Source organism: Podarcis bocagei, assembly GCF_964188305.1.
Source record: "Podarcis bocagei genome assembly, chromosome: 3".
Taxonomy (NCBI): Eukaryota; Metazoa; Chordata; class Lepidosauria; order Squamata; family Lacertidae; genus Podarcis; species Podarcis bocagei.
This window is the reverse complement of record NC_138127.1, coordinates 40,585,690-40,612,264: the sequence shown is the minus strand read 5'-3', so window position 1 is coordinate 40,612,264 and position 26,575 is coordinate 40,585,690. Positions and strand designations below refer to the sequence as shown.

At 41.6% G+C, this 26,575-nt stretch overlaps 1 protein-coding gene and 1 long non-coding RNA gene across 7 annotated transcripts in view; one reads left to right on the top strand and one right to left on the bottom strand.

The window, feature by feature from the left end:
* Window positions 1–11,835, top strand: part of CEP85L (centrosomal protein 85L) — a 93,060-nt gene extending 81,225 nt beyond the window's left edge. For all 5 annotated transcript variants that reach the window (XM_081187657.1, XM_081187658.1, XM_081187660.1 and 2 more), the window contains 4 exons: window positions 46–96; window positions 7,990–8,097; window positions 9,787–10,000; window positions 11,617–11,835. In XM_081187657.1, coding sequence (XP_081043783.1) covers window positions 46–96; window positions 7,990–8,097; window positions 9,787–10,000; window positions 11,617–11,777 — 534 coding nt within the window. In that variant the 3' untranslated portion in view covers window positions 11,778–11,835. The remainder of the gene's footprint in view (window positions 1–45; window positions 97–7,989; window positions 8,098–9,786; window positions 10,001–11,616) is intronic.
* Window positions 210–26,575, bottom strand: LOC308583648. 2 transcript variants are annotated; one of them, XR_014006308.1, is made up of 3 exons: window positions 26,453–26,575; window positions 2,749–2,865; window positions 210–2,636 (listed from the first exon to the last, which is right to left on the bottom strand). It is a non-coding gene; the product is annotated as an uncharacterized lncRNA (long non-coding RNA). The 2 variants fall into 2 exon arrangements; XR_014006309.1 differs by lacking the exon at window positions 2,749–2,865.

Here is a 26,575-nt window from a genome sequence, read left to right as displayed (position 1 = left end):
CATCAGAGATACAAAGAGCATTTTTGTGTGTTCTTCTCCTAACAGGTCATAGACAATCAACAGAATCAGATTGCCGAGATGACTTTAGAGATTCAGGTAATGAATTGTGTTTTTTCAGGCGTTTAACCTTAGCCTTACTATTGATGAAGATGCATCCTCTCCATGAAAAGAAGGGTTGCCCTTAGGAGCTTCATGAGACAGCAGTAATCTATAATATTACACTGTTTAATTGTAGTTGTGCTTTTATTTGTAATCTGCTTTGTGTTCCCAAGACAGAATGGCTTCATATAAATACTCTGAATACTTGAATGATGCCACAACCTTCACATAAACATAATGTAGGGAAGAAGAAATGCATGACAAGAATTAAAGCTGAAGTCTAGGGCTAGGCAATGTTAGGTTTTCAACACTGCAATCTGGTGATACACTGCGATGTTGAAAGGGTGGAATAAGCTGCATTGGCCCCAGCCCTGCCAGGCACCGGAGTGAAACTGTCACCACTGCTGCCCAGGTGGTTTCATCCCGGGGCCAGAGCCGATGCAGCTAGAGGGATGGGCTCCCAGGTCTAGGAGAAAAGATGCAGCCCACCCTCCTGGGCAAAGGCAGCTGGACAGCGGTGCCTGTCAGGCCCCATTCTCAGGGCTCCCTCTGCTTTCGCACAGGTGGGCTACCTATCTGTCCCATGCGAAGGCAGCAGTGGATGAGGCCACCACAGGAATGCGCTATCTGTGTGGCTTCAATCCTCTTCCTCTGCCTTGGCAGCTGCCTGTGAGAGGTGTGGGGGGGGGGGTTGATCAGCTGAGAAGCAGGCTGCCTTCAATTGCCTGCTTCTCAGCTATTCAAGCCCCTGTGGGGCTTTGTTAAATTGCTCAACTGAGTGGAGCAGTTTAAAGAAGCCGTCTGCTGGTGGTATGAGAGCAAGAGGGCTGTTTCACCCAGCGGTATATTGCAGGTGAAACAGCAGTCGCTCCTGAGTCTCTCTGGAGGCAGGGGGACTCAGGAGCAGCTGCTGTTTCACCTGCGATAGATCGCTGAGTGAATAGTCATTGCTGTCTGGCCTTCATACCGGTCCTGGGTGATGCATTGCCCAGGCCTGTCTGGCACTTGCTTGTTTCAGCCCCCTTTAAAACGCATGCAGAATCATGTGCACATAGGAAGCATTTCTTTGCCACTGGAGCCCATGGGCCTGCTGCCCTCATCCAGCTGTCAAAACAAGCTGAGGCAGCAGAAGCAGTACACCCCTTTCTCCCTTATTCATACCACAAGACCATCAAGAGAGCTTCCGGCAATCGTAACATCAGCACAAAAATTATGTATGAACACTACAAACTGAACAAAATAATGGGGGGGGGTGGGTTACTGGGTTGTTGTTTTATTTTGATTGTGTATATATATTGTGTTATGTTGATCTTGTTCTGTGAACCGCCCTGAGGCCTCCGGTTATAGGGTGGCATACAAATTCTATAAATAATAAAGGCAAAGTGTGGATTAACCTTCAGACAAGACAGGCATGCATGCAAAATATGTTAGTATGATCAAGTTTTGATAAGACAAGTGATTTTTAAAACCAAATGATAGCATATGTGAGCAGGTCTTTAATTAATAATCTACAAACTGTTTAATGGAAGCATTATAAAATGCAACAAGGAATGTTAGAAATATTACTTTTAAAATTAAGAAAAAACCAACGTAGAGAAGCTGTCTGGTGATTGACCATGTCCCAAAAGATTTATTCAGAAATTACACAAACACTAAAGTTCCTTGAACAATTGTTTGGATGTTATTTCTTTGGATTATTTTAGAGGTTCAACTCATCTGAAAATGGCTCCTTTGCACAGCTGAAACATGCACACTGATAGGAGACTAGGCCTGGGTGACATATCACCCAGGACTGGTATGAGGGGCAGAGCACGATGGCAGCTTTATCTGACAGTATATCGCAGGTGAAACTGCCACTGCTCCTGAGTCCCTCTGCTGCCTGGGCAGCTGGTAGCAGAGGGACTTGTGAGTGGCGGTGGTTTCACCTGCGATATACCACCATCACGCTCTACCCCACATACTGCAGAGGGAGGAGCAAGCTGCATCAACAGCTGATACAACTTGTTCATTTCTTGGCTTCTTTAAACTGCTCTGCTGAGGCATGGGTAGCCCACACTCCTTAGAAAACAGTTTAGCAGAGCTGGCATGGGGGCTCTCTTAAACTGCTCCTGCCCCCCCCCCCAGTTGAGGAACCCCAATACCTCATGCATGAGCTGGGAACAAGTTTTGCCAGCCCCCCAGTACACTGGGGTGAAACTGCCTTGCGGGGCTGGGGCCAATGCAGCTTGTTGTTTCAACATCACAGTGCACCAGAGTGTGATGTTTAACTTGTGATACATCGCCCAGCCCTGTATGAGACCAATTTAAACATTCAGCTGGTTGTTCTAAAAAAAATGTACCTGTGTGACTCAGGTTGGAGTTGCTTCATTAGTAGGAACGGTACTTCAACAGTCTTCTTGGAGTCAGTTGGAAAGAGTAAGATGTCATCAACGTATTGATGATACTGAAGTCCAAATCCCAAAATCATGTCTCCCAGCGGTTTCATATGGATGTTGATCAGCATAGTGGAAGATGGATCCCCTTGTGGACACCATAGGCTAATGTTCAAGGTGCAAAACAGAAGTCTATTAGTACTGTCCTAAGAAATTCTCCTGCCAAAAGGATGAGAGCATGGCAAAGCAAGACCCATCTGAGCCAGGCAGCCCATACAATGGCCAGTGGTACTGAAGCTGATTGAAATGTCCAGCAGAAGCAAAAGGAATCCATTCCTCCTGTCTGGTTTCCAACAGAGGGTTGTCCAGTAGAACAGCCAAGACACACTGTATCCTGTAATTAAGATTGAAGCCAAATGAAAAAAGGATCCATTTCATCCAGGAAACCCCGTGCATAACATCGCATAGATAAGTTTTCTGTACATGTTCCACCTTACTTTTAGATTGAACTTCGTAATTCTATGATATGATTGTAGATCTTTATTAAATGCCAGATAATTAGTTTGATCTTGTAGTTAATAAGGCATGTCCCATAAAGTATATTCCCAAAATGCCACTGTATGTTACAGTAACGTGTGAAATCCCTCCCAAGCATTGCCTTTTGCTAATCTGAAACATAAAACTGAACATACTTTCCCTGAAGACATGGTATCCTGTAGCAGAGTAATATCATAGCACAAGTCTAAACTCCAATTTTATTCAGAGGGAATTTATTGCAGTCAATTGGAAATGGATGCTAGGCTTTGCTTAAGGATGCAGTCATCAGAGTATATGGGTAAACCTCAGCACACAATAATACAGCATGCTTGGATGGAGAGTAACATAAAGTAGGGGAAATCCCCTTTGAAAGCTTTATAAGAGGAGAATGAGTTGGAACTTGTCATCCTTTGCAGCTTAACTTTTATTAATGCCTAGAGTACAACAATTTTAAAACTCTAGATTCCAGCCAAATAAAACCAGCAAAGCACAAGCATGGACATATGTGATATTGCAGTTGACTAACCAACACGTTGAGCAGAAGAAAAAAATAACTTCTGTCAATCTATAAAAGTAGAAACGGTTATATTACATGGATGCATTTCTCAAAACCTAGCAATTTCATACTAAACATCAAGTCAGCACTTCATGCAAAGTAGGAGTGATGTTTAGCTGTTTTTAAAAGTTATTTATATTATTTGTGGGTTATATAAATATCAAGAAATGGCCAGTTTGCTGAATGATGAGAAGAGGAGCAGGGTTGTGGGAAAGAACCTGAATAGCTAAACTGACAGTGGTAGGCAAACAAGCACCAGAAGCAAGCAGGATATGTTGAGAGGAAATTGTGGGCAGGGAGGGACAGCATGAAGAGAAGCAAGGACTAAGGGGAAAGAGGGACCTTGGTCTAGAAGCAAATCAGTTCCTCTTTCCTTTTCCAAGGGCTGTTGAGGTCAGGGGATCCGCATTACTCCAGCCATGGCTCATGGCACTGCAGCATGCAGGGATGGGAAGTCCTAACCATGGTTGACTTGAGTCTCTTGGGACCCAAACTAATTGCTGCTCAGCTCTCAGACTATGAAGCAATTAATTCACAGCCAGGAAAGATTGTGTCCCCACCCCTCCCCAATATCTGAAAGTGTTAAAAGCCAGAAACTGAACTGTAGAATTGGTAGCTTTATTTCTATCCCATGGTGTGAAGCTTTGCTGTGTTTTAAATAATGGGAAACTAAACTTGAAAAAAATTCCATCCTGCTAGTCATGGATTAAATTAGCATAAATTTGACACTTTGTGGTTAAGATATGTAATAAAAAAGGAAGAAAGTTTGGAACAGATTGTGTTGAACAATAATTTGAGACACAGTGCAGAAAAAGTCTATTTAAAATTCATCAGTGGTATTTTTCCAGCTAATTTGAACCTCTCAAAAAGTATGATTTGGACAGATGAGTGTATCTTTTGTCTTCTGAGATTTTCAGTCCAGGATTTCAAGAGATGATTGATAGATCTCTCTCTCTCTCTCTCTCACACACACACACACAATGGCTGCTACAAATGTGAGGGAGATGTGCTCTTCGTCAGACAAACCCTTTACCTGCCAGGTGTCCGGGGGGCTTTGCAAACTAAGCCCACTCTTGGACACCTTTGGGGATTTCAGAGACTGCCCTGGTTCCTTTGAGCACTGCAGAAGTAAAAGCTGGAGGTGGGAGTGGAAAGCTGACCCACCATGAAGGACCATCTCGCCCTGAAGGATCCTCTATGGGTATTGGACCTCCAGAGCTTGACTGAGGGGACCTCTCAGTCCCCATAATTCAGGTTAAGAACAGTTTCAGGTTAAGAACGGACCTCCGGAACGAATTACAGTGTACAGTACACTGTAATTCGTTCCAGAGGTCCGTTCTGAACCTGAAACTGTTCTTAACTTGAAGCACCACTTTAGCTAATGGGGCCTCCCGCTGCTGCCGCGCCACCGGAACACGATTTCTTTTTTTTTTATATAAAATTTTTATTGGTTTTACAAAGTTTTAAAGAACAAACAAACACTTAAAAAGACATACAAACACGTATAATTTCATAACATTTTTTCATAGACCTCTTTTCTGAGACTCCCCCATACCCCCCCTTTCTGCATCCCAATGTCCATAGTTTTATAGCAACTCCCAATTGTTCCTTTCCAACCTCTGTCATTTTAGTCATCTCTGTATTCTGACCTTATGTCACTGTATCCCTTTATTCCTAAAAACCACAACACTCTAACATTCATCAAGTTTATAATAGTCCTTAAGATAACTTTTGAATTTTCTCCATTCTTCTTCCGCCGTCTCTTTTCCTTGGTCACGGATTCTGCCTGTCATCTCGGCCAGTATCATATAGTCCATCACTTTCATCTGCCACTCTTCCAGAGTAGGTAGATCTTGTGTCTTCCAATACTTTGCGATAAGTATTCTTGCTGCTATTGTAGCATACATAAAGAAAGTTCTATCCCTCTTTGACACCAATTGGCCGACAATGCCCAAGAGAAAGGCCTCTGGTTTTTTAGGGAAAGTACATTTAAGTACCTTTTTCATTTCATTATAGATCATTTCCCAGAAAGCCTTAATCTTCGGGCATGTCCACCAAAGGTGATAGAAGGTACCTTCAGTCTCTTTACATTTCCAACACTTGTTATCGGGCAAATGATAGATTTTTGCCAGCTTGACTGGGGTCATGTACCACCTATAAACCATTTTCATAATGTTTTCCTTTAAGGCATTACATGCCGTGAATTTGATACCGGTGTTCCATAACCATTCCCAGTCAGCAGACATAATGTTATGACCAATATCCTGTGCCCACTTAATCATAGCCGATTTGACTGTTTCATCCTGTGTATTCCATTTCAGCAGCAAGTTATACATTCTTGATAAATTCTTAGTATTGGGTTCTAACAGTTCAGTCTCTAGTTTTGATTTTTCCACCTGAAAGCCAATTTTCCTATCCTGTTTGAAAAACTCCATTATTTGATGATATTGAAACCAATTTTGTACTTTATGTTTCATTTTCTCATGACTTTGTAATTTGAATTTATCTCCCTCCTGTTCCAAGATTTCCCAATACTTCGGCCATCCGACCTCCATATTGAGCTTCTTCACTGCCTTAGCCTCCACTGGTGACACCCATCTGGGGGTTTTGTTTTCCAACAGATCTTTATATCTTATCCAAACATTAAACAATGCTTTTCTAACAATATGATTTTTAAAGGCACTATGCAGCTTGATTTTATCATACCATAGATATGCATGCCAACCAAATGCATTATTGAAACCTTCCAGATCCAAAATGTTTGTGTTCTCGAGGAGCATCCACTCTTTCAGCCAGCAAAAAGCTGCTGCCTCATAGTACAATTTTAAGTCCGGCAGGGCAAAACCCCCTCTTTCTTTAGCATCTGTCAATATTTTAAATTTGATTCTGGGCTTTTTGCCCTGCCAGACAAATTTCGAGATATCTTTCTGCCACCTCTTAAAACATTCCATCTTGTCAAGAATCTGCAAGGTCTGAAACAAAAATAACATTCTAGGCAATACATTCATTTTAATCACTGCAATTCGGCCTAGCATTGACAATTTCAGATTTGACCATATTTCTAGATCTTTTTTGATTTCTGACCGGAACACGATTTCTGTTCTCATCCTGAAGCAAAGTTCTTAACCTGAAGCACTATTTCTGGGTTAGCGGAGTCTGTAACCTGAAGCGTATGTAACCTGAAGCGTATGTAACCCGAGGTACCACTGTAACAACTTAACCTGAGGTACTACTGTAAAAGTTAGATGTTAGTTGAGCCCAGTTCTTTTCTTTCCCTGTATTTGTTTGAAGGCATGTTTTGTGTAGCTATTACATAAGTAAAGCTAAAGAGGTTCCTTGATAGGGTAGTATTAATGACAAATCCCACAACTGTTACAGGATAAGCACTCCCATCCATAGACACCAAGCAGTTCCCATTCTTATTCCCCTATGCTAAACACTGTAGAGGACTAAGTGAAACTCCTGGGTATCTAGCAGACCTTGGGGATATAGCTAGATTGAATCCTTATTAAAGGATGTGCATTCTGATGGATCAGTTCTCCAAGCATAATATGATTCAGCTTAGGCACACCACTAAAGTTCACTTGTTAGTGGTTATTTAAGTACATGCCTAGGTACATCCAGTAAGTTTGTGGAAGGAAAATGGTTTTAACCGGTTTTAAGATACCGGGAAGTAAGAGAGATAGTGTGTGTGTGTGTGTGTGTGTGTGTGTGTGTGTGTGTGTTTTCTTTTCTTTGGCTGTCATTCACAAGAGAAGCAGAAGCCTCACTGCTGTACATAGAACATAGGAATCTGCCTCACACCATTGTGTGCAAGTCACAACATTGGTCCATCTAACTCAATATTATCTACACTGACTGGCAGCAGTGCTCCAGCATTCCTGACATTCCCAGCCCACCTAGAGAAGCTGGGGATTAAACCTTTGGCCTTTTGCATGCAAGACCACTGAGCTAGAGCCCTTCCTGAGCAGTCACTAAAGCCCTTACATCCCCTGCCTCTCTATCCCATAGAAGTAAAGGCAAAGGGCTACTTTTGCAGCCACTGCTGGTTCTGCCCCAGCATTATTCAGCATTGGCTGAAGCTGAAATGCTCCCTCTCCATCTTCCCCACAAGAAAAGTTGTGGGGACTTTTTTAGCTGCTGAATAGATGCATCAGCACCTGCCTCCTTGAAGCCAGCCGAGGACAGGAATCCAGTAGATCAAATTTTTAGACTTGGCAGGGAAGGCCCCAAAATTGCACACCTTAGTCTAAATGACCTTCCCAGCTCCAGAGACTGGTCAGCACAATAGCCAGCATAAATTTGCCTAAAGTGCTCCTAGAAGACTGAAGTTACAAGCAGAAGCAAATGTAACTGACAGTGTTTGAGCTATAGGCTTATTGGACTACATGCTTTAAGGTGATTTTCTCTTTTTTTGCCCCCTAGTCTATGCAAGATAAGCTTTTGCAAGGAAAAGTGACAATTCAAAAACAGAAAAGTGAACTTGAAGAAAAGGATAAGAGTGTACAGCAGTTACAAAAGACGCTACTTGAAGTAAGTTTTTGAGATCGCATCTTTTGAGCCAGTTGTCTACCATGTCACCATTTTGTTCTATTCTATAAATACATCACAAAATTGCATTCCTGAGAAGGGATGAGGCGTAACAATACGAGAAACAATAATTTGTCTTAAAGATAAGAAACTCTGGACACTACAAGGTAAGTGGTGATATTCTCGGTATAACAATCGTTGCCACAAACAGCTGATCTGTCACTTGAAGGAGAAATACTGTGTCTGGATATGGTGTTCACATTCCAGTCCTAACAGGTGATTGGCACTGTCCTCACTGATCACTAGTCTGGTGATGGAGAAGGACCACCAGTTGCTTACCATAAGATGAAGGATACAAGGACCCACAGCTCATGTAGCAGCAACAGCCTTTTTACACATTTAGGCTAGGAACCCAAAAACTGGAGAGATAGTCCTGCTTGTTCACAGAGGAGTTATGTTTCCCACACCACAGGACTATATGGCAACTCACTTTTGGGGGGGGGGCAGTTTATGATATAGCATTGTGCGTTGCTGCTGGAGGGGAGAGGGAATGTCAGAAATTCCACAAATAAGCCAAATCTTTGGGTGTACCCAGTGTCACTCTTTGAATCCCAGTAATAGACTTTATCCAGAAATGGAATCTACATCTAAAAATATGACCCTGTGCACACTTTCTGGATCAGGATGAGTTGTTTATAAAGTTTAACTAATGAAGGCTTTTCTATATTTTATATCCTATAGTAAGCAAGTATTGTCATCTTGATCTTTTGGAATGCATACTTAAGACTTTGATATTAATTGAACCTATACTAGAAACTTACATTTCAAGATGAAATGCTAAGGCAACTTATCAGTTTAAACATGGGGATTGAGAGACTTATCCTGACCCCATAGTGCGTTGGTTTTTTTTTTTTTTGTGGTGGAGGGAAGATGCATCATGTGCAGTTAATTGTTTGTCATTCCCTGTCTAGGGTAATAAAACACATTTTGTCATTTATTGAATTGTGTGCATGATTGAGAAATCTTCTGGGAATACAGTGGTGCCTCGCAAGACAAAATTAATTCATTCCGCGAGTTTCGTCGTCTTGCGAGTTTTGTCGTCTTGCGAAGCACGGTGTCGGGAAAGTTTTGGAAAAGCTTCAAAAATACCAAAGTCTTTAAAAACCTCAAAAAAGGCTACCACACCGCGTTCTATGAGTTGCTCCTCGAAGTCAAGTCGCAACTGTATTAACGGTGTTAAGAAAAAGGAAACAAACTTGCAAGACGTTTCCGTCTTGCGAAGCAAGCCCATAGGGAAAATCGTCTTGCGAAGCAGCTCAAAAAACAAAAAACGCTTTCGTCTTGCGAGTTTTTTGTCTTGCGAGGCATTCGTCTTGCGAGGTACCACTGTATTCCTTAAAAAGTATATTGTAAACATGCCTTGCTGGATTAAATAAAAGTCTTCCAAGTCCAGCCTTCTGTTTCCAACAGCCATTTTCAATTTGCCTTTAGACATTCACAAGCAGAATTTAATGGTGATGAACATTCTTTATTACTTTCCCACACCATTTCCTTTTCAAAGATAGACTCATTTTCATTAAAATGGACAGCAGCTTCCAAAATAACTTATGCCTGTTATTTATATAATTTTTCTAATAAACAGAACCAGTGAATAAATGTCTGCATTTTTTATTTTCTATCTCCCTAATTAAGAACCAAAGATTTATGGAAGAAAATGCATCTTTGAGGGAACAGATTCATCAGATGGAGCTGTCCAGACAGCCGGTGGCTGAAAAACTACCTGTGGCTGATCAGTTATTCAAGGAAATGTCTCACTGTTTATTTGACTTGAAAGCACTTTGCAGTATTCTTACCCACAGAGCTCAGGGCAAGGAGCCTAACCTGTCCTTACTGCTGGGAATCAGATGTAAGTGATTTGAACAATGAGAAGACATATCTGTACAAGTAAAATCCAGGAATATGGTCAGGGAGAAAGAGCAAGTTTGTGGGGGGGGGGGTGACTTGTACTTTATAGTTATAATGTTGACAACCAAACAGAAACCTTCCGGTTTGGCATTTAGTAACCACAAGATTTTTAAAAAATTGCTTCTTACCTACTCAAGATTAGAATTTACTGTAACAGTAAAAAAAACCAAGACAGGTTACATTTATGGATGATAAAAAGAATGCAGGAATTATTAGACTTTTCTGTACTTCCAGAATCTGTGGGAAGGCGTATTACAATGGTTGTCTCCTTGTAGCTCCCCTACAAGTCGCCTTCCTGTCCTTATTTTCTGCCTCAGTACTAGTCTTGCTTGGCTCACTTGTTGATGGCCTTCTGCCAACAGGCAACCCCTTTTAATTTACACAGATGTTTGGCCTACTGGTCTGGTTTGGTTTGCTCTGCTGCTCTGTATTTCAACCTGCATTCCTAATTAGTTATATTTTAAACTTGTTGTTATTTTTGTCTGCTCTTATGTGATTTTTATATTGTTTATTTGTTTGTGAATTAGTTGGGGGGTTTTTGGCCACCTTGTAAATTTTTTATGGAAGGTTAGGGTATAAATTTAACTCATACATAAGTAAAATGGAGGAAGGTTGGTGGTGACTAGCAATGGATACAGTGAACAGCTCTGCAAAAATAAGGTAAAGTCCAGTTCCGTTTACACCAGCAATTCAGGAAATCAGATTCATACATCATGATTATTATTCCATTCACCATTATACACTGCAACACACTGGAGCTAAAATCGCTTCGGAAATATGCACGTGAGCTTTAACTCATAGCCTCACCTACTAATGCCAATTAAAGCTTGCGGCCCTTGTAAAAACTGTACAGCAGTGTAATAATAATGATGATGTATGCAAAGCAGCTCATCTCAAAGAAAGCAACAGATATTGTAAGAGCAACTGTGTAGGCTAAATGCTGGTGTTCTGCATTGGTGAGCTAAAAACAGTGCATGGAAACAGCTTTTCAGAAGCAGATCCTCTTATTTGCTTGCTCCCCCTGAAGCTTTTGAACAGCATACCCAATGTGCATAACACTGTGGCCTCTAAGCAGTCAGGTGTCGTGTCCCACCTGCACAACTGATTTTTGCTTCTGCAAGTGGGACTTATCCTTACAAGCACACAACCAAGAATCTGCTAGAGGGTTGGGGGACCCTCTCAAGCAGATTGGCTGGGTGGCTGTGAGGAAGGGGGGATGCCTTTGCATCTGTCAGCGCAACATTGATTCTGACCCACATCTGAAGTAGAGTAAACCTTGTCCTGAAGTGGGATACTTCACATTTAGAGCAGCAACATTGTTAATTCGGGGGGGGGGGGGATTAACCAAAATCACTTTCTGAATGTTTCCATTCTTGCTGCGTTGTTGGCAAGAAACCAGTATAAAAAACCCCCACTTTCTTTCACATTTGTGGAAGGGAAAGTACCACATTTTCATATTTTCTTTTCAACGTACCAAAACAAACATTGGCTGGACTATTTAATTCAAAGTTAGGTGTGTTTACCTAAGCTGTCTTTGTCTTTTTATTATAATTTCAGCAATGAGCTGCTCATCTGAAGATGAGAATTACCACAGCACAGAAACTCTCTCAAAGAAACTCTTAGAGGTGTGTCAGTTACGAAAAGATATTGATGAATTGAGGACTATAATATCAGACTGCTATGCTCAAGACATGGGAGAAAATTGCATTACACAGTGATAAAAGGTTTGGCTCACGGCAACAGTGACTTAAGTTATTAAATGCTGCTCTGGTTTTAGTTCCTTGTGTTTATGTTAAGGAGCCATACTGGAAGACACGCTCCGTGTGCCAGATCAAAGGGTTTCAAGCGTTTGCATGTAAATTCATGCCGGTGAAGCAGTCGTCACTTGAAGAGAACGGGACGTGCTGCACAAGAGATCTGATTTCTTCAAAACTACTGAATGTAGGTCAAAGCTGTGAAGAATGTGTTTCTGTTGGAAATGTTGGATTTTGTTTCCTCTGACATGGTCTGTAAAAGCATCCATATTGTCTTCTGGAGTCAAAAGATTTAAGTGTCAGAAGAAGGCACTGCAGTTACTGCTGTATCATCCCCCCCCCCCTTCAGCAAAGCTTTAGGGTACAAGATCAGTATTGAGAATTTTACTGGGGGTTTTAAGTGCCCTGCCGTGTGTAGGTATTAAAACTGGATGATGACATGGAGGCTCCTTAGAAGGACTGTTTGAGGGCAGGCACACACAAAGGTAGCCTGCTTACCTTGCAATGTTTGCCATCTCAGCTTGGTAAAGGTCATTTTACTTAGCAATTGATGTCCATTGATCATCAATGTTCCTCTTAGACAAAGCAGCACATAAGCTCCTATATTTTCAATAAAGCATAAGAAGTTCAGGCCTGAGAGTTTAACTGTCATCCTGTGAGCCTCTTCTGCACTATATTAGTGTGGAAACTTTAGTGTCAATTAAGTTCATTTGTGACCTGGGTGCATTATACATGGATGGCTAACCTTCCACTGCCCCATTCTTGGGACCTGACCTGGACATACACACCACAAGCATTTTCCCTGACCCCTCAGGACCCCATTGATTTTGGCAGCATGTGGAAAAAGCCAAAATTATAATAGTCACCTCGCTGGAGTGGGCTCCAACCAGCACCTTGATGGGGATGCAAATTAGCCTCTCCTTGATACCAAATAGTTCATCTTCGTGGATCATGTGAGGCGGGGAGGCTGCATGTGTGCCTGTACATCTGGGCTTCATGTGTATGCCCAAGAGTGTGATACGGTCACCCCCAGAGGGTTGGTCAAGGGTTAACACAGTCATTCAACCCAAAAGGTTAGCCACCCCGGCATAAAGGCTAGAAAGGGGTTTTTTTAACACACACAGAGCAGGAGAATATTGCATCCTTATAATCAATACCTAATTACTTTAAATTTCTCCAGGAGCTCACTCCAGCACCCAGGAAGCTTAAAAGCTAAAAGAAACATGTTTAATTCATGTGTTCTGAAAGTCATTGTTCCTGGTGGATAGTTACAATAGGAGTGCTCTAGAATTAGGAAGCTATGTACCCAAAATCACTTGGTAATCCAGACTGCTCTTATTTTGCTGTGTTAAAGTATACACATCCTTTCTGCCAAGTCAAGCCTGCTGTCACTTTATTCTGACAATCAATTATATAAAGCAACGAAGTGCTTCCTTTTGAAAGAGAAAGGAAAAAAGAGAATAAGGTACGTTTTGCTTATTTATGACAATTGGCCCTGATGTGCAGAAAGCTATAGACTGGTCTTGCCAACTGTCATAGCTAAAAGTGAGCAAGAGCTTCTTTTGAAAAGGTTGCCATTTTCAGTTTTATATGTGATGTCTCCATTTTACATTGTTGGTTTATGTTGAAATACCATTTGCATATGATAGTACTTATTTCAAAAAAAAAGAAAAACCTATTCTAGTCATTTTTTTCCAGAGTTATATTTATTTAAATGGGTGTTTCTTGATCAACACTGTCCTGACTTCTGTCTGTGGAAATTTATTTTAGTATTTATCTTAACTACTGTTCAGTGTTTTCAAATCGAGATTTGTAAGTATTATCTTGAAACAACTCTGTAAGCATGAAAGTACTTAGTCCTCCGTCCTTACAACATAAAACAAATTGCTTGAATTTAAAATACTAACAACTGCAAACCCCACTACAGTTATTAGAAAGTAGGTCTAATTAGGTGGTATTGTACTCAAGTTAAGAATTGTTTTGTTTGTTTCTATGCAGATGAGGGCATGGATGGTGAAAAATAATTCTAATCAATTTACTTTCACGCCAGGAAGCAACTGAAAGTGTGATAAGACACTGACTCAACGTGCTATGCTGTAGAGATGTCTTAAAGATGACTTGATGGTTAAAGTATTTTTTCACTGTTGCATCTTCTGTTTTATAAACAGAACTTTGCCATAAATTTGAGACTACAGCATCACCATAGACCAAGAAAAAATATTTAAGAGACTTAAAATAGAACTAATGGGCAGGAATCAACTAATCAAGTCTGTCAGCAAAAACCCTGTGCAAGGTCTTCTTTTGCTTGTGCAACAGGACTTCCCCTCATTCCTCCCCCTGTGTGCCTCCCAAAACGGGCTCCAGGGGTTGGGAGAAACCCAGAGTGTGGTGGTAGGAGAGGCAAATTGTTCTATCTAACGGAAACGCTTGCCCTGACAGAACGATCACCTTACCACGACATTGAATTCCTCCCATTGTCTGTAAACAGTATAGTTTTGGGACAAAGAAACTGAAGAAGTTATTTAATTTTTACACTGGTTGTAAATTAGGCAATATAAACTTCATATAAATTAAGTCCTTACCATCATCTACTCATTACCTTCATTACTTGTGGAAGATAACCCAGTTAGAGAGACAGTGAAGCTTTGCAAAGCACTTAGGAACAAGACTCTGCCAAATGTTTGGCCACAAAAATTTAGGCATTGAGGGACAGAATGCTCACAGCTGTCCTGACTTCATATTATTCTATCTTTTGCATACTATTTACACTTTCTTATTTCCTTGGACTGCAGCCTTGGTGTCTTCTAAAAAAAAAAAAAAAAGACATGGGGTTCTTTCTGAGATAATCACAGTCAGTCAGGGTTCACATAGGCAGTATGATAATACCAAGTAATCACACAGCCAGTTAAATGTGGCCACATTATGCCATCATGAAGCCAAATCGGAGTGAAAAGCATGATTCCTACCCTCGCTTGAATAGGCAAACATTTCCGCCTTGTTATGCAGCACCCATTGAAAATCACCAAAATAGAGGAGGGAGTTTTTCTGTGCAACGTTCTCTCTGACACTCAGTATTTTCTTAGCCTTGCTCTAGGACTTATTTGACCTCCTTGTTTGTTATCTATAAACTTATTTATTTCAGTTAATGTCGTCCCCTCCCAATTCATTTAAATGAAGCATTGAAATAGTGTGTTTTTTAAAAGCTTGTTTGCATAAGCAAGTTTTTAGAGCCCTTGGCTTTTTTAAAAAAAGACTGATATTCTTCTTTGGAAATGGAAAGCTGAGCAACAAGAATATCCTCTAAATATGCTGAAGTGGAGTTACTATTTTAAAAACCTCATAAAGGGGAATAATTAAGTAATTGAGTAATGGAAGAAATTACTGCATCTTAATTTGTACGTAGGTATACGTATAACCCTTGAAGAAGCTCAACATTTGCTCAGCAATTTTCTAAGAATAAAGCCCATGTTCCGCAGCAACTTTGGGCATTCTTCCAGAGTCCTTTTGAGACTTCTCCACATGTTCAGTGAAAGCATGAGGGTAGCAGGATCATGTCACTGGCCACAACCCCCTCAGCAGCTGCATGCTTGGGCAGGAGTGTGAAGGGGAGCAGCACATGTACTTACTGGCCATGGCTCCTCCTCTCCTGAAGGCCTTCACAGTTTTCAGTTGTAAACAAATAGGCCCCTTTCATGCTATTATCAAATGCACAGTGCAAGGGAGTGTGACTACTAGCATTTGCAGTTCAGCTACTCAACCACCCTTTCTGAACATACCCAGTGCATCCAAAGATGATCTTGTTTTGCTGACATGAGCTCATCTTTTAGCACTGGATGTGGTGATACCATAAACAGTAGCCACTGTTACACACAATTGCTAGAACCTAGAAGGAAACCTGCATTTGGAAGGAAGCTTCCGCTTACTGATGACAGGCTTCTCCTGTCTCAGTCATGGTTAAAGAATGAAAGGAGGTGGTAGCCAAAGACCGAAATGCCATGGGCAAAATTTATGTGAGCCATAAGGACACAGTATTATATTATTTGAACTAATGTTATAATGCAAGGCCTGCTGTTTAAGTAGCTAAAGAGCCCATCGGTTTACAATGCCATTTTAAAAAAATAGGTAAGATATGCATGGGTATTTTCAGCAAAAAATAGTTGGTCCCATTCAACGTATTTTATGTGAAGCTAACTAATACTAGCTTTTAAGAGAAGTGGTTAACAATGGCATTACTGAGTAGGCTGATTTAGTCATGACAACCTTTTGCCACAGATATGAGAGACAATCCCAAGGGCTGAAAAATATATTATGAATGAATGAAAGCTGCAGTTTTATCTATTAGAAAACATGAAAAGAAATGTACAAGCAATTTTCATATTTCAGGTTGTATTTCTATAATTGTGTAGATGGCATTTTGTAGTAACTACTGTAATTCAAGAATGTATTTCAAAAAGGAACTTGGAAAATTGTTTTTGGATATAACTAATGCTATTATTTATATGCCATATAAAATTTGTAGTGTCATATTTAGGTCAGTTCAAAATGGTTATGTAAACTTGACTTTAAAGTCCAGTTAGGCCGCTTGTATATGATCCTATGCACACTTGGAAGTAAGCCGTAACAGTAAGCCCCAAATCATCAAGATTACCTAATTAAATGTGTTTAGGATTAGGTATTAAACCTTCAGTTTTAGGTGTGTAGATTTAGAAGCACAGCAGATCTGAATTTCAGTTAATTAGGTTGCCACAGACACCAACAAAATTAGCTATATGAACCAAAGTTATTTCTCTCTCTCATTATTTTTGGTTTTCACTTTTGTGGGGAAAATGGAGAGGAATTATTTATCGCCAGATTCTGGAATGAGAGAGAAGAAATGCAAGGCAAAGTATCCATTTTCATTTGCCTGAAACCTAAGCTGGGGCTAAATTCACTCAATTACAGATAACCAAATTTGTCATTCAATAATGCCTCTGTAAATCCGCTTGTATATTTGGTATATCTCTCTGTATGAAAGAGATTTTACACAATATTCTGGATGTGGGTGCCATTTCATCCAACGTGGAAGGTAAGGTTACTACTTTAGAAAAAGCTAGTGGATATTTAAAAAAAGGGGAGTTAACAAATCAAATTGAATAGCTTATTCAATAGTTCTATTAATTCCACTTCTGTGTACCTTTGTGCCTTTTATTTTAGCTGATGGCTTAATAATAATCTAATTTTTTGAAGTTATGAGAGTATCAAGTTGTTGCACTTTGTTTCCTCTGCTTATTAGTATTATTTTTTAGCTTGTAGGCTTGTGAAAAATAACTTTCATAAATAGAAATATTTTCTAAAAGCTGTGGGTCAATATTTGAGAAAGCAGTCTGATCTTTATTTTCCAGCTTTTCTGTATATGAAGAACATTAAACAGAATGTATTAATTTTGTATATATTAGGTATAGTACATCATTGATAATCAGTGGAGAAGGCAAGGGAAAAGGGGCTATCTTTAAAAGCACAGCAGATATGTACTGGATCAGTCTCCCAAGACTGGTAGTTTTTCAAAATTGGGTTCAGTTTTTGAACCACTCAGAATACCTCGTGTACATAGAGTTGTCATGACTTAAATCGAAATGCATCCAGTGTTGTTGTTTTTATTTTATTTTTAAAGAGCCACTGGTTGGCTCATGTCTTCAGGCCTGTCATTCTTGCCTCTTTTTGTAACTTTTCTTTTTTAGTAGAGTTTACAGCTAGAATTTTGAATGCCAAAGTTCTATTTATTAAATAATAAAAGTTTTCATTGTTAATTACTAGTATTTTTTCACTCAATTTGTTTGATGTTTGGATTTGTATCTACAGAGCAAAAATAAATTTTGTTACAAAATCTAGACTTTTTGTTTTGTTTTCAGTTTATATTGTGCTTAAATATACCAGCTTTGGGAAGTGTGTCATCTGTACATTCTGCATTCCTGTGTACACTTGCTGGAGGGTGAGCACGGCTGAATATGGACTTTCCTCCCATGTGAACCTCACTAGTCTCATGCTATGAAGGGGGAGGGATATGAAGAATGCCAGTTAAATAGAATTGTGCTTGATCTAGGTCACGGGTGTTAAACACAAGGCCCGCGGGCCGAATCCGGCCCACCAGACCTCGTCATTTGGCCCGTGTAGCGCCAGCCGCCAGCCTTCACCTTTTATTCTCACTTTTTTTTTTTGACACAAGAAAGCCGCCTCTTCAGCGCATGCACGGCAGCCTACAAGCCAGAGAACGTCTGCCCTCTAGCGGCGCCGGCCGTTCTACACAGGAAACCTCCACTTTACATGTCCTTTACATAGTCCTACAGATACAACCGGCCCTTTGAGGGTGACCAAACTGCTGATGCGGCCCCCGATGAATTTGAGTTTGACACCCCTGATCTAGGTTCTCCTGTCTACATGGAGCCATTCCCTCTATATGTGAATGGGGAATCCTTATAGAAGGAAGCTGTGTCTTTCTGAATGATCACAATAGATTTCTGGATCAAATATAATTATGCTACCTATGTCCCATCAAATAACTCTACAGGCAAAGACTATGCTTTGTAACCATGTTAGAAATCATGAATTTCAAACAGTTAACTTGTGAGGGACAGAAATGATTTTATGAGACCACCTACAGTTTCCTTCATGTGCAAACAAAATAAAAAAAAATTCCTTCCAGTAGCACCTTAGAGACCAACTAAGTTAGTTATTGGTATGAGCTTTCATGTACATGCACACTTCTTCAGATACAAGATACGCATACAGCTCTGCATCATGTGCTAGTGTAATGTTTGAAACAAGCCAACTGCAAACAATATGTTATAATGGTGGCCAGGTTATGCAAGCTGTAGTCTACTATTGACCACAGTTTCTGGTTAATAGAAATCTGAAGCAAAAGCTTCCAGTCTCTTCACAACTCTACCAGAGGAGGAGAGGGAGAAGTGTTCAAAGTCAAGACTAGGGCTGGGCAATATATCAATATATACTGTCTTATATCAATATTAAGAGCAAATTGTGATAACCGTTTTTTAAAAATTACCTGGCAATATATCATGAACCTTGTGTGCATTTGTGTGCGATAGTAAAAAAGCATGATATTGCAAAAATTGGGAAGCCGGTTCTGCTTCCTGTCCTGTGCTGCCAATTCTATTGCTAACTCTGCCTCAGCAGCTCTTCCGTGCCTCTTGCAGCAGCTGCAGCAGCAGGCTAAAGCAAAAAGTGCACTGCAGGGTAACTCCCTGCCTTAGCTCTCCGTCTCCTCTGCCTCCTCAGCGGCAGGCAAAAATGGTCCTTGGAGATACCGTGTGTGTGTGTGTGTGTGTGTGTGTGTGTGTGTGTGTGTGTGTGTGTGTGCAGCCTAAGTTCCCTGAGCGCTCCATCTCCTGAGCAGGCGGAGCTCAGCTGCCTGCAAGCGGGAACTTCCCTCCATGCACTTGTACACACTTGTCTCTGTGTCTGTGTGTCTCCCTCCTTATGCTCCTCCAGAACCTCTCCCTACCCTAGAACTCTTCTTAATTCTCCCCTTGCGCTTTTGCTTTCTCACACATTTGTTATTATTAATAACAGATTACTATATTAATGTTAATATATTCTCCAGAAATATGTAATGTTACAGTTGAAGCACGCTATCACTGAGTAAATTTTCATATAATTAAATGCACCAAATTTTCCTTGCAAAAATATATATTTTTGTTTAATATTTTTTTATTCTGTAAATTCCTATCCATTCTTTCTGGTTAGGGGACACACACACACACACACACACACACAAAATTACCCTGGCACTAAAAATATACCATTTTGTTTAGAAATTTTTTGTTCTGTTAAAATTTATCCATTTCATTATTTCTATTTTGGCTTGGTTTAGAAAAGAAAATTAACTAACAATCTAATAACTAATGGTGTTCTAGGATGCACACATTCAACTAAGACTCAATAGTGAAATATATTTGAATAAAAGTGACAGTGAATGTGAATTGGCATTAAATTTTTAGGAAACATTCTCCCACCCTACCTTTGATAATTACTGAATTACTTCTACAGCTTTAATTTTAGAGAAAATGTGCTAATTTAAACATTATCAGTACAGTAGTACTATAACACAACAGTTTCACAATATTGTTAAAGGTAAATAAAAATTTATCAGTTTTAGAGTTAGACCCGTAAGTAGTAGCAATTGCCAGGGCATTGTCACATTCACCTCTACATAGTTCCAGCCTTATTTCAAACATCGTGATATATCAAAATAGTGCTATGTTCAGCTGGTGATATCTTGTGATATTGAAAACCAGATACAGTGGTGCCCCGCAAGACGAATGCCTCGCAAGACGGAAAACCCGCTAGACGAAAGGGTTTCCCGTTTTTGAGCTGCTTCGCAAGACGAATTTCCCTATGGGCTTGCTTCGCAAGACGAAAACGTCTTACGAGTGTTCCGATTTTTTCCCGCTTCCCCCCTTTTTCTAAGCTGCTAATAGCCTTTTAGCCGCTAAGTCGCTAAGCCTTTAATAGCCGCTAATCCGCTACCGCTAATAGCGCTAATCCGCTAATAGGGTTGCTTCGCAAGACGAAAAAACCGCTAGACGAAGAGACTCGCGGAACGGATTATTTTCGTCTTGCGAGGCACCACTGTATCGCCCAGCCCCAGTCAAGACTTACTGCAGCTTGTTCTTGTTAGGGGGATGTCCAAACATGGCCACTTAAAAGATACTGTAGATGGCACATTCATTTGTGTCAGGATTTGTACCACATTGTATCTCAGACTGGGGAGTTACAGATTTGCTTCCCAACTCTATATGAAAAATGACTGCAATCCCCTCCAAGACACACACCATACAATTATAGTGAGCTTCTCCAAACAAAGAATCAGAACGAAATAAAACACACCAATGAGGTTACACCTTGAAAGGCTAGATTTCTTAGGGCACAAGTTTCCACACACTACAGTCCACTTCAGCAGATGACATGTTAGCCCAGGGGTGACTAACATTTTTTGGACCGAGGGTCACATTGAAAACAGGCCACATACCTTGATCATGTGTATACACACGGCTACATGCACATGTTAAACACACAAACATTCAGCTTGGGGAAGCGGACAGACAGACCCACATGTCTAGCCTGTGAAAAGGAAGAAGAGCAAAAGCAGCTTTCTGGCACTAGCTGTTTGCATTTTTAAAAATGCATGCATTAACTGCAAAGACATCTCTAGCATGTCTTGTCTGGCCCTAAAAGATGGGAGGTACAAGGTCCCATGGTTTGAACAACTGCCACACCTTTGAACTCGGTTGTTGCCACAAGCAAAGCACTGTTTCTCAGCCAATACTACGGGCCTACCTTCCAAAGCTGTTGTATGGTTTAGTGGAGGTGAAGACACTTTGTATGGGGTAAAGCATCCCATAAATCCTAAGTCATAGAAGTAACATTAAGTGTTAGCCTGGACGTGAGGGAATGGCACAAGGGACCGAGCATGTCTACAGGCTGGGCCTTTCAGCTTTAATTTGCGAATATGTTTTAGCCCCTCGATCTTCTGATTTAAATATACTAATCCTGCAACCCTACAAAAATGTAGCTGGGTAGAATCCTCTCTATACTATGCATATACTCACTAGACAGAGAAAGACGAAAACTGCTAGAGCAAAGAAGGGCTGCATTGATAGTTCTGTTTAACAACAACTTCATCCAGAAGATGTCACCAGAATACAAACCATGCTTAGTTGCTGCTCCTGCTGTGAGGAACACTAATGAAGGGATTTAAAATTAGAGGGTTTTAAATTTAAAAAAGCTCTAAAGGGAACATAAAGTATCTCACAATGTTATGTAAAAGCTGCCATTAATTAGAGCCAAGAGAACAAGCCCATGGGCCAGCCCAGCAAGACTGGTAGTATATTAATTAAACGGAGTGTGAGAAGAGGAGGGTGCTACTCAATGCTTCCTGATTTAATGTTCAAAACAATCCGTCTTATAAAACAAGCTGAGGACACAGATTTCTGGGTTCAAGCTGTATCCCACTGAAACTTTTGGTGGGACACAAAAGCTAATGAGCTAGGATATTATGTCACCCGCAAGGGCTCTGATTTGGGCCATACATTTGGTGCAGAATAGTTGCCCTTCCCCTCATTCTGTAGCTCTCCGTACATGAGAGCAATCCCCATGGGGATTCTATATAGCTCCTACAACTGGACACACTACCCCACTCCTCTCTAAGTCCTCTGTGCATAGGCTTATCTTCCAAAGAGTAGGAGTCATTCCCTCATGTGTACTTTTAGAGCAACCTCCCCCAGCCTGGATCTCTCGTCCTCCACGACCATTTGCCATGCTGGCTGCAGCTGAAGGGAGTTGCGAGTTTACCATCAGCCTGGATAACTCAGCTGCTTGCAGGTTCAATCCCTGTATGGGACAGCTGCATATTCCTGCACTGCAGGGGGTTAGACTAGACCAGGCATAGGCAAACTCGGCCCTCCAGATGTTTTCGGACTACAATTCCCATCATCGTTGACCCCTGGTCCTGCTAGCTAGGGATTATGGGAGTAGTAGTTCTAAAACATCTGGAGGGCTGAGTTTGCCTATGCCTGGACTAGATGGTCCTCATGGTCCCTTCCAACTCTACGAACAGCTCAAGGAGCGCCAGGTTGGGGAAGAGTGCTGTGCAGGAATAGGCTGGTGTATCTGAATGAGGCATGAAAGGGCCTTCCTTGAGTGTCAATAGATGTAACTTTATGCAGGAAGGGAATGAACAGGCTGAAAATCTCTGATTTCCAGCACCTCTTCATAAATTTACCTACTTCCCCCTGCTAGGTGCCCATTCAGTTAAACCATCTATCGCTTATCATGCCACCACTGCACTGTCATTAGTCACGCATAAACTTACATGTTGCACAGAAATTATCTACGTCAGTTCTTTGCAGTTCATTCCAAGAATAAGAGTTTAGTGTGCTTGCATTCCTTAACCAAATTTAATTGCTGTGATATTGCACCATATGCCAAATATCACATTTTCTACAACATAGAATTTTATTTATAAACAGAGATCAAAATGCAGGCAGCAAGACACACACACAACAACCCAGTAAAGGAATGAATAAACTCCCTCATTATAGCCCTTAGTATTTAGATCACATATTTGATATTGAATTAATCAAGTGGATTATCATCTCTGATTGTACTTTACAATCAGTACATTTGAGTCGCCACTTTACCCTTTGAAAGCATGAAACAAACACTGTGCTCCAAAGCACCAACACATCCTGGACCCATTTCCTGTTCTACTAAGGAAGATTCATGTGGTGGTAAAAAGATTTCCCTCACACAGCGAACATCGAAATAATATGCCTGTGGCTGCCAGAACAACATTGGGACCACACATAGTAAATTCAAGTTTTGGTAACCTAAAATGTGATGTGCCACAGCTTTGATGAATATGAAAATGGATACATTTCTGCAACAAACACCATGGTCCCTTGTAAGAATAAAAAGTGAAGGTACCCTTATGTGGTATGAATACTGAATTTAAGCAATACAAAACTAGATGTTAATTCCGTTCAGTAACACCTATGAGCACAAGAGTTCCTCTGAATCTTTACTTAATTGGGACAAGATTTATATGCCTGACATGATGCTATTTTATCAAGTACGGCAACAGCAAAAGCAAAAAGGAGTCACTTCCAGACACTGATGGCAAATCCTTCCATTTGCACATTATCTTCTCTACAAATCCACCCAAAAATGATCATCGAATTCTGCCTGCAGTTTAGTGTTATTGGAATACAGCTTTCCTAGGAAAATTCTTTATCTAATGTGTCCCACACACAAACACAGTGTGTAACAGAAGATGTGACATTCCTGCTATATAGAGATGTTGGCATCCATCTGTTCTGAGACAATGGAGTGTGCCCCTGAGGGTGAAGTCAAACAGCTGTGTTAGCAGCAATAAGTGGCTTGCCTGGGGCACAAGCCTGCGCAGAGTATATGGAGGTCCTGGGCTGCCCAGAGGACAAGACCACCCCCCCCCCAGCCCTGCTGATGTGAGCAGGGCAAGGGGAAAACTGCTCAGACCCATGCCTAGAAAATGCAAAGGAAGCAAAATAACCCTACTGAGATCTGTGCTTTTTAGGCACAGCACAAGTGGAAGTGTGGACAGGGCCCATGTCTAGGCATGTTTATTTTATTGTATTCACTGGGGCTTACTCCAAGGTAAGTTATGCCTAGAATTTCAGTCTTAGGGTTCCTGGTAGCCAGGTATCAAATTTTGAGTTATTAAGACAATCAGAGGAAGTCCTTCTTGGTGTCCCACCTACAAGGAAAGTACACAGGTATGTGCAACAGAGAGGGCCTTTTCCAGTGGTGGCTACTGGACCTGGACCTGGAAGAGCAACTAGGCAAGGCCTCAGAGGTTGCAGAGGCAGGGCCAAGGGAGAGTTAAAAGGCGGCACACTGAACTGTTAACAAGGGCCTCCATAAACTTCCAGCACAATGGGAAAAGATGATCCCTTCCTCCAGCTTTGTGACTTCTAGGTCTACTTTCCAGAATATGGAATAAAGTGGTAGGTTCTTAATCGGACTAGGATTTAAGAGAAGAGTTTCAAAATCACCACTGGGCCATGAAGCTTATTGTAAGACCTTGGGCCAGACCTTGGACCATTTGGATCCCTTCCAATCGGGATTCAGGCCTCATCACGGGACGGAAACTGCCTTGGTCGCACTGGTTGATGATCTCCGGCGGGCTAGGGACAAAGGTGAGAGCTGTTTCCTAGTTCTGCTGGATCTCTCAGCGGCGTTCGATACCATCGACCATAGCATCCTTCTGGACCGTCTTGAGGGGCTGGGAGCTGGGGGCACTGTCATACAGTGGTTCCGCTCCTTCTTCCTGGGCCGTGTTCAGAAAGTGGTGGTGGGGGATGAGTGTTCATACCCCTGGGCTCTCACTTGTGGGGTGCCTCAGGGTTCTGTCCTCTCCCCCATGCTTTTCAACATCTACATGCGGCCGCTGGGAGAGATCATCAGGAGGTTTGGGCTGGGTGTTCATCAGTATGCGGATGATACCCAGCTCTACCTCTCTTTTAAATCAGAACCAGTGAAGGCGGTGAAGGTCCTGTGTGAGTGTCTGGAGGCGGTTGGAGGATGGATGGCGGCTAACAGATTGAGGTTGAATCCTGACAAGACAGAAGTACTGTTTTTGGGGGACAGGAGGCGGGCAGGTGTGGAGGATTCCCTGGTCCTGAATGGGGTAACTGTGCCCTGAAGGACCAGGTGCGCAGCCTGGGAGTCATTTTGGACTCACAGCTGTCCATGGAGGCACAGGTCAAATCTGTGTCCAGGGCAGCTGTTTACCAGCTCCATCTGGTACGTAGGCTGAGACCCTATCTGCCTGCGGACTGTCTCGCCAGAGTGGTGCATGCTCTGGTTATCTCCCGCTTGGACTACTGCAATGCACTCTACGTGGGGCTACCTTTGAAGGTGACTCGGAAACTACAACTAATCCAGAATGCGGCAGCTAGACTGGTGACTGGGAGTGGCTGCCGAGACCATATAACACCGGTCTTGAAAGACCTGCATTGGCTCCCAGTACGTTTCCGAGCACAATTCAAAGTGTTGGTGCTGACCTTTAAAGCCCTAAACGGCCTCGGTCCAGTATACCTGAAGGAGCGTCTCCACCCCCATCATTCTGCCCGGACGCTGAGGTCCAGTGCCGAGGGCCTTCTGGCGGTTCCCTCATTGCGAGAAGCAAAGCTACAGGGAACCAGGCAGAGGGCCTTCTCGGTAGTGGCGCCCGCCCTGTGGAACGCCCTTCCAGCAGATCTCAAAGCGATAAACAACTACTTGACATTCAGGAGACATCTTAAGGCAGCCCTGTTCAGGGAAGTTTTTAACGTGTGATATTTTATTGTATTTTTGGTTTTTATGGAAGCCGCCCAGAGTGGCTGGGGAGGCCCAGCCAGATGGGCGGGGTATAAATAATAAATTATTATTATTATTATGGCCTCTCAGCCTGACCAACCTCACACGGATTGTATTACATGGGGAATAGGGATACCTTGTTTGCTACTTTGAGCTCTTTCGAAGGATGTAGTGATTTAAATGTAAAAGAAAATGATCTCCCACCTGTCTGCCCCCCCCCCCATTCTGAAAGGAGTTTTGGAATAATACAAAAACAAACCTAAAAAAACACACCAACTAGGATATTATTGCCTATGAGCAATAGATTTCAAGTGCAGGTCCTCAGCATATCCATTGTGTGGAAAAACGCTGGGACAGGAATCTGCAGTTTTCTACATTTGTAATAATGTTTTAAATTTGTTCAAGTGTTTTGTAGTGTTTTCTCCTCACAACAGCCTTGCGGAGTATGCCACCAGCACAATTTTAGCAAAAGAAAGGAAAATGTACTTCCCCCTTAACAAAACCACAGGCTTGGAGGACACCCAAAGTATCATTCAAACCAACCCCCAAATCCTGTAACAATACATTTCCTGTTTTTCATTTCTGCTGTGAGTGATGGATTTGTTACCCTTTGAAAGTGTACCACACAATTTTATGTACAAGCTCTGAGAGTAATCTACCCCACAGCTACCTAAACAATGAGACATAAGTGCTCCATTCCCCAAATACAATAGTAATATAACTTTAAAAATAAAATACAGACTCACATTTGGTGCACCATTGCCCTGCAGTCTTGCTCCTTCACAGAAGCACCAATAATCCTTCCACTGGAAAAGCCATTAATAACAGAAGGGGGGAAGCTGCTTTGCTCACCTGCTGGCTGGGCTCTC